At 32.1% G+C, this 12,197-nt stretch overlaps 2 protein-coding genes across 5 annotated transcripts; one reads left to right on the forward strand and one right to left on the reverse strand.

Annotated features, from left to right (window-relative positions):
• Positions 1–31: 31 nt before the first annotated feature.
• Positions 32–1,682, forward strand: LOC144474814 (thioredoxin, mitochondrial). Its single transcript, XM_078190129.1, has 2 exons — positions 32–724; positions 803–1,682. The coding sequence occupies exon 2, from the start codon at positions 936–938 to the stop codon at positions 1,371–1,373; it is 438 nt and encodes a 145-aa protein (XP_078046255.1). The 5' UTR covers positions 32–724; positions 803–935; the 3' UTR covers positions 1,374–1,682.
• Positions 1,683–2,033: 351 nt separating this feature from the next.
• Pcx (pecanex) lies at positions 2,034–11,960 on the reverse strand. Of its 4 annotated transcripts, none has more exons than XM_078190128.1 (15): positions 11,631–11,960; positions 11,155–11,401; positions 10,739–11,002; positions 10,295–10,644; positions 10,077–10,220; positions 9,760–10,004; positions 9,418–9,680; positions 6,402–9,328; positions 5,860–6,321; positions 5,645–5,789; positions 5,314–5,572; positions 4,892–5,245; positions 4,689–4,801; positions 4,347–4,576; positions 2,034–4,266 (listed from the first exon to the last, which is right to left on the reverse strand). In XM_078190128.1, the coding sequence occupies exons 1-15, from the start codon at positions 11,781–11,783 to the stop codon at positions 3,985–3,987; spliced, it is 6,438 nt and encodes a 2,145-aa protein (XP_078046254.1). In that variant the 5' UTR covers positions 11,784–11,960; the 3' UTR covers positions 2,034–3,984. The 4 variants fall into 4 exon arrangements, with proteins under 4 accessions (XP_078046254.1, XP_078046252.1, XP_078046253.1 ...); XM_078190126.1 differs by having other exon boundaries at positions 4,347–4,621; XM_078190127.1 differs by having other exon boundaries at positions 4,689–4,813.
• Between the last annotated feature and the right edge of the window lie 237 nt (positions 11,961–12,197).

A 12,197-nucleotide genomic window follows, 5' to 3' on the forward strand; every position in this document is an offset into this window, starting at 1 on the left:
GGCCATCTGTTGGAAAATGTTCGTACAAGGTACTGGTGTGTAAGTATGTATGTCATGATTTGTTCTCACTTGCTACCATGTCTATCGTGAAGTATATTACAGAACTTATGTTTTTAATGACTGCATCATGTAGTCAGTATGCGTTTACATTCAAAAATGAATTCTTTAAATCGTAGCATGATATCACAAAAAATAGAATGATTTTTAGTTCGATTGAATAAATTGGTAAAGAATATTTTTAAAGAATGGTCGCAAGCATTGGACGAAACATTCAAAATTAATCATTTTGAGTGCTTTATTTAACCAAGAGAAACAAATTCAATGACAAAAGAATATAATCGAAATTTTTTATAAATTTACATGTTTATATTGTAATAAAGTAAACATTTAGCAATTTATGATCTATTTTTTAAATTAAACTCTGGAAGACTTATATTTTATAATAAAATTACCTATGAATTTTGCATTTCTTTTTTTAGTAGTATGACTAATTTGGTATTTAGAGTCATTTGTGGGAGTATATATTTTCTTATTTTTACTTTATGGATGATGTTTGTGATTGTTTTTATTACACACCTTACAAGTCTAAAAGTAAACTAATGTATAGTTTCAATTGTGTTAAATTGAGTAATATAACAGTGTATAATATAAATGATTACTTCTTATCTAATATTATACATATATTTCAATAATAGAATCTGTTAAACCACCCAGAATATTTATAGCAAGTATCTTCTATATTTAAATTTTTGTGTAAATTACTAATAAAAGATTAATTAATTCTTTTTATGTTTACGTTTAGGATTTTCAGGATTTATTAATGAAATATTGATTTTATTAACTGCATACAGTGATCAGGAAGAGAGCACATCTGTTACAGTTGGGACCAATTAATTTTTTACTAGAAGAGCTATTACATATCTAAAAGATTAAAAATGCTGCGTCAAATCAATAAGCTCCCATCAATGTTAGTACGCAATATTTGTCTATCTAGACAACAGAAGAAACAATTTGAAATTAATAACAAAGAAGAATTTGTTAATAAAGTAATGAATAGTTCAGTACCAGTTATTGTAAATTTTCATGCTCATTGGTGCGAACCTTGTAGAATTCTAACACCTAAATTGATAAAACTTATAGAACCAATGGATAAATTAGACCTTGCAATTGTAGATTTAGATTTGAATCCAGAATTAGTACATTTCTTTGAAGTGAAAGCTGTACCTGCTATTGTAGCAATTTCAAGTGGATTAGTTATTGATAAATTTATTGGTTTAGCTGATATTAATAAGATAGAAAATTTAATACATAAACTTACTCAACAAAATGCATTACCAGTGTCTAATGCTGAAGATAATAGTAAAGAGATTTAGAGATACATATAAGCAGCATCAATGCATGTTTTATTAAATTACTGCAATGAGTTTCATTAAATATAATTAAAATTACGTAGAATTAATAAACTAAAATAAAACTTATATCTTATCTACATTTCATAAAAAATTAATTTCTTACTAAAAAACCACACTTTCAGTCACTACTATTTATAATAAATATTCGAAACTTTCAAAAACCTTGTAATATTATTTGAAATTTATATTACAGATATTTATTCTTTTGGGTGATTAAATGATAGGATAAGATATAAAATTGTTGTTTCTAGAAAGACATTGTATTTCCATTTATTATTTGTAACTTTTATGATAACTTGTTAATTATTTTACAAACTGTTGATACTGTATTACATGTATCATTAATGTTATAACATGATTATAAAATGAATCTTTTAACTGGTTGTATGTTATATAATACAATATGTCGTAATAATTAAGATTAATGTACAATGCTGTTTCGCTACTAGTACTTAATAAAATAAAGTATCTTTAAAACTGAAATATATTTCAAAGTACTACGCTTTCTTTGCATAGTTATTGTTCCTTAAACGTCTCATAGTTAAACACTAACTTTAATGATCTCAATAAAATTTTTATAACTTGTCGGCTAAAAATCGTATTATTAAATAGCAAATGCAAATTTTAAGACATGAAAATATTATTGCAGGGATTATAAACAAATTTTGTTTAACCTGATTTTTAACTTTTATTCTGTGTCGTAAAACAATTCTGTACATATATGTATGAAAGTGTACCGTTGATTACAGTACATCAGAGATTTAATAAAGATTGTTTAATCCGTGATTTCCCTGGTGAAAAAGATTTTTGTCCCTTGGCAGAAAGCGATACATAAACATGTACCAACAATTAAAGGACTAGCTATAATTTATTCATCAGTCAGGTGCTTTCATGAGACACCATGATAAGGCAATGCTGTGATTCCATGGTTACAATCTTCAATTTTTCATGCCAAATACATGTAAATCTTTTCTCTTCATTAGATTATAAAAAGGAAAGCATTTTGTCTTTTTGCAAGCAACCCCGTGTCATTTTTTTTATTATTTTAGTAACCATTACACACGTTTTAAATTTCTTTAACAGTTGCGATAAAACAAATAAATTGAAAATTAATTTTAAGAATATTTACAAAATTAGGAAAACGCGTTCATTAAGTCTTTTGTCGAAAGAAAAATAATAACAAATTTATTTTTCTTTCCTAGATAAATGTTGTGGTACGTTTACGGGTAATAATTTCTTTTTTTCACATGACATTTGTTTCATTTTATGATACTACATCATTATTCTTAATATATTAGTTTTTCATAAAATTCACAATGACAGTACATATCAAATGTAAATACATCACTGTGTTTACCACAATTTTCATACAATAATGTTACACAAATCAAATGGTTGTCATTCAAACTATACATAACACTGCTATTTGTGTATCGATATGTTCTGTAGAGGCAGCATTATGGCCCCACAAAATTACACGTTCAGTAAATACATTTGGACGCTTTAATCTTGCAGAAATTGTACGTATATTTACAACTTATCTATATTGAGTCGTTTAAAAAAAATGTAACAAAATGTAGAAAAAAACGAATGACATTATATACAAATTTCTACTGTTACTTGTTGTTGAATGAGTACATTTAATAATAATAATAACACCAAAAAATGACTTCCTTTTTTTTAACAAATACCACAATTTATGATCATCTACAGCATTTTCTATACTTATAAACTAACGAAATTTAGTTACTTCCTATAAATCACATCGCTATAACTTTAGGATACAAATATATATTGACGCAGTTAATAGCTTTTGTACTTTCTTCGTTTTTGCATACACTGAACAGAGAAGATTCTGTATAATTACAAATAATAAACAATTAAACACTTTCTACGCAGCAAATCAACGAAAAATAACTTTAACATACTCGTTTCTGGTTTTATGTTCAAGTGATAAATATAATAATTTATTGCGACAACAAGTAACATGTAGATCCCGTTAATTGCTACATTATCTAATAGTTATATGATATACAGTATAATACAACATGGTACAATTTACCTTGCATTGAATAACTTGGCGATTGACATTAGTCTTCTCAGTAACCACGTAAGAAGTTATCTTTGAATCATAGTAGGAAGTTGCAAAATATTTAATTATGATTTATGCAAATTTTTTAAAGTTACGATTTTCTCCAAAATGTTTCTGAAACTCTATAATTACCGAATAATGAGCAAGATGAGAGAAATGCAGAAGCGAATGAACAATGTTAATGAAAAGAAGTATTTAATGAATGAAAATCTCCGAGAGGTTAAAATAGAGAAGAGTATTTTATAGTTATATATTATAATTGAATTAACAAACTAGCTTTAAAATTCGTCGAGTTTCATTATGTACAATTTCAAGAATAATTTTCCATCAAAAATCTTTGTATTTATTATTTTATGTTGGAATGAATTTTCATTTTTAATGTGTTAATATCAGTAACCACAGTATTTTTCTTTTTTTTTAAAATGTCTGTACGAAAATTGTCAGAATGTGTATCACTACAGAATGTTTAAAAATACTTCATCACACTTCTGCTCCTAAATCTCGCACTCCCTGTTCCGCTACCGGAACATATTTATCATCAATTTTGACAAGTAAGATGACTTTGTCCACGTGAGATCGCCGATTCGGATCACGATGATTAGGAGACCAACAATGAACAACACATCCCTCCATACCTCTTTCGGGTACCCAATGTTTCCATCCAGACCTACCACCCTGTTGCCTCATCCTTTCATCAGGCCAAATTACATCTATTCGACGACCCAGATTAATCGCATCGTATACTTGATTGGGATCTATGATCTAATAAGTGAAGTTATTAGAACAATTTTTGGATCACAAAAATTAAAATCATAAAATAAAATTTGTTTTTCTTTACTTACACGCACTCTTTGGAGAACTTCTTCTTTTTCAACTTTACCGGAAAAGCTGGTTTCACTCTTAGTCTCAGTTTTAATATCGGTATTGCTGAGAAGACCAGCTAAACTGGCTAATGTAGAACTCGTAGGTTTACCAACTGAAGCCAATGATCCTCTGTTGCCACCAAGAGACGCTGTATTTGCTCTTCCTAAAGAACCACGTCCAGTTGATCCACCGATTTGGCATCCGGAATCTATAGATTGTGAACCAGATGTGTTGTAACCCGACTGACTATACCCTATGTTAAAATCTCATTTTACGTTGCCATCTAATTAAAATAGATAAAGCATGATAAGTTTATGTACCTGAATGAATGTTGTAGGTGGTCATTGCATATACTCCATCGTTTCCAAAACCCCCATCATCTTGAGATCCTGTTCCACCAGAAGAACAACCTTGACCGCACCTTCTTCTGATTCTGAGAATAATACTTTCAATAATAATAGACTTTACATTGTACTAGATATTGATCAAACATGATTAGTAGTATTCTATTCTATTGTCTTACCTTTCCCACAATTTTAATACGTTACGTTTAATTACGCATAGACTTATATGTCCTCCAATCAAGGAACATAATTGCTCGTTAGTTTCAGCGTAACTAGTTGTCAATGGTGAAACGTAAATGGGATAGCCGATTGGTTGATCGCAAGAACTATTTATTATATTTCTGAGAACTTGTTTCGCGTTTTGTATAGAACCACGCTCTGGATTTCGATTTCTTAGATATACTAATTCCTGTTGCTGCCCAGCCCATAAGCCACGCACGCATTCACGATTCATTTTAATTACTCGGAAGCTTAAGAATCGTTTATTAAGCATAATCACTTTATATTCGTCCATTCCGTCTTCAAGTACATACCTGAAAATATGGAGATATATTTAAAAACTATATTTGAAAACGTTAAAATAGTGAACTTGTGAAAATACCTAAGTGCTAGAAGACTGGGTGCACCATTTAAAACAGCATTCCTCCACATTGGGTCAGCTTCATGACTAATTACAAGATTTTTATCATGACTGCCTATAGCGTCGTAAAGAGGAGCTAATTCAACGTATAAGTCTGGACTCATGAAATAATCTTGATGTAGCTTCAATGCCATTCTTAGACCTTTTGCTACAACACTGCGTAATAAATCTACATCATGTAACACCCACTCATCTCGAACTGATGTTATGCGGAAGTCCCCTGGATACAAGACATAAATTTATTAAATAATAATATTATTGAACTGATATGCATGCTTAAGTAAAACAGTACCTTTAAAAAGTGCATGTAACCCATAGATAAAAAATTCAACATTTGTCACAGTATTGTGACATGCTGCTCCCAAAGCGCGTCTTCCCAAAAGGCTTAATGCAAGACATAAAGATACCAATGGCGAATCCCTAGATTTATCTAATGTCTAAAGAAAATCGAAAAAATCGAATCACTGTATAAGTTTTAAAATAATTTTGTGTACTACAAGAACATACCTTATCATGTTTGGTTACACAGAATTGTATCCAATCCAAGTAAACATTACAAAAGCTGCTTCTTGTAATTCCAATAGCACGAAAGTCGTAATCCTCATCGATGTTCATTTTGAAAACGGGATCTAGATCCACGAAATTCTTGTCGAGAGTTATTTTTAAGGCCTCAGAAATATCAGCGTTTCCTAACCAGTATTTCAACTTCGACGATTTGACAGTGTAAAAAATAATACTTTTTACATAGAAGGTAACCAATGCTTTGCGAAATTCGAACGTTTGAAGCATAGAAACTGCTGAATTATCCGAAATTGAGTATCCCTCTAAAACATACTTGGCATTTACAACTTCCCAAGCTAACCAACGCTGACTGAAAGCTGCATTTACACTCAACACATTTGAGAAATGTCCCATTACACAGCAACAGCAATCATCATTCTCTTCAATACCTTCAGAGATTGCTTCCACCTGGAAACCAAAATCATCATGCTCACTCTAAATACAACAATGAATTTATAATGATTAGTATTTAATGGAAACACATATACCTCTCTTTGCTGACAATATGTTCCTCTAAATTCAAGACCTCTCAATTGAAAAGTTACTAATCCATTACCCAATTGTACAATATGCACTAAACAGTTCAAGTAATCGGATGCTAATAAAAAACAATCTCCTTGTTCCACATTTCCCCAGCGACCAAGAGCGAGGTCTCCATAAAGACTGTGTTGCAACGATCTCGTTAGTTGCTCGTAGAAAATTGAATTCAGATTATTGTCATCCGCACCTGGATTCCGATCTAAATGCGAAGACATACGTGTGTTTGAATGGTCCACTCTTCTAGTTTTGTAATCTCTTTCCCAAAACTTTACAGGACGCACGTATGAAGATATAAAAATTGCGCTTCCCAAAAGTGGACTCAATGGAGTACTTAGTATCGCAGAAATGCCTGCTTGCAAGAATAACATGGCAGAATGTGGGACCGATATCGGTTGGGCAAAAGCGTGGAACGCGCTGCCCCAGGTGATTTGCCAAGGCGCAATATATGTAACAACAAATCTTATCTTCAACAATAATTCGTAAATCTTTGCAAATGCTATTCCAGTGACAAAATAATCGACGAGAAAAGTTTCACTACGTTCTCGGAAGTCTAACTTAAAGAATAACACTGCAAAGATCAGAACTAGGTACCGTGTCGATGGATCAGAGTATGAAGATCTCAAAGACTTCAATCCGCACACGACTATAATTAATGTGCCCACGCTTTCTCCAAATTTGTTTACAATTTTTGATGAACATTCGGTGAGCGCTCCTAGGAATACTATTGGATATAGAACATTTCTTTCTATGAAAGAAAGGTACACATACGCCTTCTCGAACCACATTATTTTTACTGGCTCACGTACTTCAAATTGTGCATGTTCACGACTACGCAGTACTGGTCTCGATAAGCACAACCATGGTAATTGTTTTCGAAGCTGTGGCACTATATAATGTAATAGAAATCCTAGGCAGCTTACAATACCCCACAAAACTGGATTCAGTTCAGGCTGTAAAGCTGTAAATACAGTGGAACAGTGGATTCCAAACGATAAGGTACCTATTACAGCACATATCACTAAATCGTTCTTCAATCTTGCATACACTGTTGCTCTTAATTTTTTAGGTAAAGGATCCACTAATTCTGCATCCGACATTTGTTCACCAACTTTAATTTTCACATGTTTTTTTCTTCCTGATGTTCTAATTTTCGTTTCTTCGTATGTTGCCGACGTATTATCTTTACGAGATGTATTCTCAATGATTTTGGCTTCTTTCTCTTCTGTATAAATTTCTGATGGCCATAAACTTACTTTAACAATGTCCCATATTACAGTAGGATCCGAGGATGATCGGCTCAAATGATAAGATATAGCGACTAATAAACCCGCAAAAACCGAGAACAAAATATGTTGCGAGGATTTGGGTTCTGTAATTGCTCCATAAGCAAATCCATATAGTATAACGACAGTAACAATGCTGCGACAGAGACAATACAGAGAAGAGACTAGACTAGTTGTTGCATTCCCGCCGAATAAATGAATGTCTATATGCTCACATAAATACATTAAAAAGGTATTGATTTGAGGAAATAAGCCTAATGAAAACACGATTGGAAAACATAGAAGAAAAATTAATAAAACATTTCGAATTTGTAATATAACATCGTAATCAGCAACTCGGAAGCCGTATATTAGAAACTCAGATGTTTTGAAGTTTCTCAAGCATTCATTAAAGATTAATATACATCCAGAACATAGTATATAATAAATAGGCCGAGAAAATACTATAATGCGATTATAACCATGTGTCGGTGAAGCAGCATCAGGCTGAACGGATTTTAATAATGAATACTGACACCCAGCAGTTACGAAACAGAACATGAAAGCGAATATATCTCGATAGAGACCTTGTTGAAGTAATATAAGACCTAGACCTGCAACAGCCACTGCTAAAAGCGTGGAGACTATGGTCTCAAAAATAGTCAAATTTTGGTCTAGCAAAACTAATAAAAACAAACGATCGAATCGCACTTTTATATGTGGTAATTTGCCTATTTTCCACTTATAATAATGACCTGTCTGTTTAGGTTTTGAATTAAATACATCAAAGGCAGCTAGGCGATTCCACGATAACCTTATATCTTCTTGATGAGTTGGTAACGTCAAAGCAGGCATTCGCCAATTCGAAGCAGATTGATAAAGATTTAAATGGAAATACTCTAATAAATTCTGTAATCCTCGATTTCTATCCGTCATTGTTCCTATGCGCGATATTATGTCTTGATGAAATTGATCTCGTCCTAAAGTTTCTATGGTGCACTGATTTGAAGAGACTAAATTCGATGCTACTGAATTTTGTGCCTTCGTTTGGTTGCTTTCTGGACTCGATAGAACGGGTGGAGTATCTATGTAGACACTTAAGCCAGCAGAATTTAAAGACATACTGCTGTAACTATTGCTCAGAGAATCTGCAAGCTCTCTGTTTGCATGGAAATGAGTCAGTTGTTGTCGCAACAATGTATTATTCACAAATCCTTTTTCATCAAATAGGTCAGTGTATAGTGGCACAACATTGTCGTCTCGAATTTTTTCTCGTAACTCATCTTGTGTCCATACTGGTGCTAGAGCGTTTCGTCTTGCTAACATATCTCGCTTATCCAAATTGCGACTTAATCTTAAATTAGTTAAATCTCGACCAGAGGAGAACATTATAAGTACCGGCTGTTTACGTCTTGTCCAAACGTTTTCGGAAGTTGTATTATTATCATCAGTGGTCTCTAGTGCAGGTTTTGGACGGCTTTGTTTGGGTATCGCACCTTGGTGTCGTTTGTTGTCTGTTTCTAATGGCGGAAGTAACATTCTTTTTACCTCGTTTTCAAAACTCAATGTCGTTGTACTAGACGAACCGGATTCTGGTTCTTTATTATGCATATCTGTTGAACATAAAAAGATACGTTAATGTACGTCATTTTCGTTACGCATGCTATAAATGAATTGTTAATTATTCATAAAATAAATATACTCTTATTTGTTCTTGGTTCCAGGGAGCAATCACCACCTTCAAACAATCGATCGATACCAACCACACTTCCAGCATTCAATGGATCATCCAAACTTTTCATTTTTTCTTGCTTATACTTCAATTTATCTTGCTTATACTTCAGTTTATCATGACTACTTTGGCTTGCATTGCTGTATCTTCTTTTGATACTGGGCTTTAGTTCTTCAATTAATGCATCCCGAGAATTCGCAGAATCATTATCTATACCACCATCTCCATAAAATCTAAATACCAAGAAATATTTGAAAGGAAACATCTTTATAAACATAATTTAATTAATAATTTCTATTACTTTTATGTTACCTTGAATATCTATCTACAAATCGGCTAGTACTAAGACTTCTATCCCGATTAGAGGTAGCATTTGGTTCACAAGCTTTTCGAGTAAGTAATGGACTGTAACACGCTCGGAGGGCATGCCCTACAGAACTTTCGTTAGCAAATTGTTCGTCACTTTGTTCTGCTATAGGATGCACTATTTCTGACCCACAACTAAGATATGGTAGTAATTGTAACTGATTTTTTTTTAGTGTGGCTTGAGGTAATACCTTCAAAATTTATTACATATTTTTTATAAAGTAAGTAAGATATTATGTAACAGAATAACTTAACGAGAATACCTTCTTAGCACTGATTGTTTCAAGACTTTGCGGATGAAGTGGCAAATTATTGTCATCTGTAGTACTTATGTTTTTACTAGCAGCACCAATTGTTTCAAGACTTTGCGGATGGATAAGTTGTTGGTGTGGCTTTTTTGTAATGACCTTCGGAAAAATAATATTTACTTTAATTGAACACATATTAAAAATTAAAATTATAAATACTTGTAGAGACCTACCTCTAAAGATTGGGGATGCGATGAAATTTTATTTTTATCCGTATCTTCTTTCTTTGATATAATTTCTAAACTTTGTGGATGATCATTCAGTAGGTGAGTTTCCATTGGAATAAAATTAGGATTGAGCCGTACACTCTGATTAGACTTCCAATAAGAATAATCATCTCCATGATGTTCCAACTCTAATGAACTCGTTTGTTTAATTTGGCTTTCAGAACCTGTTTTGCCAAGACTACACTGTTTCGAATGACGATTTCGTAAATCTTCTGATGGAAGCCCACACAACTTCCTTTTTTCTTTCCTTTTTTCATCAGCAATAGTCATACATTTATTACGAGTCAAACTTATGTCTGCATGTATTTGGAAAATTAGAACATAGTTATTAATATATAGAAAACGTATTTAAATAGCATAACTTATACATAAAAATTGTAAAATTAATACCATTTATGATATTTAGATAATACTCTTCAGCTAATTCTTCTTCATGCACATTTATACTCGGTACCATTTGTTTAGTTATCTGCTGTGCTTCTTCTGAACTTTCTGAACTATTTTTTCTATGGATTTCTACTTTCAAATCCATAGTTGAACTAGGCTTATCTCGATTGTATTCTGATGTTATGCTATCTGCATCTGCATTTTGCGCATTTGATTCAATGAAAGAATTACGAGATGAGCATTCTACAGGTGGTGTGTCTGTTTTTCCTATGAAAAAGCATTAATCTAATAATATGGTTATTGCATTTAGTGCTATACCAAATCAAGAAAATGTACATAATTTAAAAAATAAATATACTTTGGAACTAAAGATTAATAAAACTGTTCACGTTAATTATGTTAAATCTTGACTACTATACCATTTAAAACTTGTAACTCTATTCCATGATCTATTTGATCTTGAGATTGTACTCTGCATTTGTTATGTGCTATGCGTCTTTTCTCGCTTTCTGACCTTTGTTGACTGACATTTTGACCCGATTCTTCTAAACATTCGCTTGTATCATACACACAATGGAGTGCATGATTGACACACTTTATTGTACCAAAAAGAACTCCAATCAAAAAACAATATGCTAACCAAACATATAGTGTTGGTGGAAAATACTGTAACAAGATGATGAAATGATTACGTATATTAAATAGATAAGCACACAGTTATGAAAAAGTTAGATATAGTACACTTAATATATAATTATTTAAAAACAAATTAATAAAATTGCAAACAAATAACGTATATATTTTAATTATTTATTTATATAGTAATGTAAACATATAAGAACTATGTAAATGTTAACTTAAGGGCTAAGATTGACGCGTGTATAAATCAACTTACAACGTATATGCTGAGTGGCAGACAGAGTAGAAAAAGCCAAATATAAAGATGAAAGAGGTTCGAAAAAACGTCGAGATGAGGATCGTAAAACCAGCCTCCTGTCAGACTCGCCCAGACGCTTTGTCTCAAAATTTCCAGCATTTGAGAACCCATACCAGTAGCAAATCTGCTCCCTCACCATCTTCCCATCACTTGCTGTTTCACAGCTTTATTCGTAGTTTATTCTCTCTTTTCAGAAAATTGTGTGGAAAACAATAAGGAGATACATTTTATCTTGGTCTTTTTTAATCAATGGATTTGGCGCACACAGCTCATTGACTCCACAGCCATCTTCACTTCTCAGATGATTTTCAACATAGACTATACAATTCTATGAGTGGTAAACACACTTGCAGTCTTCGTCACATACGCTTTGCATTAACGGCACGTTGCCATCGAGTATAACAACCAGAAAAAGATAATATTATTTAAGAATAATTTATACTATTCGATTACTAAACTAATTATTTCAAATAAGTTTGTTGATTGACTAATTTTTAGTAAATCGAATATTTTTCCTTTAAACAG

Source organism: Augochlora pura, chromosome 9 (assembly GCF_028453695.1).
Source record: "Augochlora pura isolate Apur16 chromosome 9, APUR_v2.2.1, whole genome shotgun sequence".
In the NCBI taxonomy this organism is placed as follows: domain Eukaryota; kingdom Metazoa; phylum Arthropoda; class Insecta; order Hymenoptera; family Halictidae; genus Augochlora; species Augochlora pura.

What these genes read in the sequence shown, in the direction of transcription:
- LOC144474814 (XM_078190129.1), top strand. Translation starts at nt 936, where the DNA reads ATGCTGCGTCAAATCAATAAGCTCCCATCAATGTTAGTACGCAATATT.
- Pcx (XM_078190125.1), bottom strand. Translation starts at nt 11,783, where the DNA reads ATGGGTTCTCAAATGCTGGAAATTTTGAGACAAAGCGTCTGGGCGAGT. An exon ending in CGCATCCCCAATCTTTAGAG is followed by an intron (nt 10,221 to 10,294) that starts GTAGGTCTCTAC and finishes ATTTTTCCGAAG; the next exon opens with GTCATTACAAAAAAGCCACA. An exon ending in GGAACCAAGAACAAATAAGA is followed by an intron (nt 9,329 to 9,417) that starts GTATATTTATTT and finishes TATGTTCAACAG; the next exon opens with ATATGCATAATAAAGAACCA.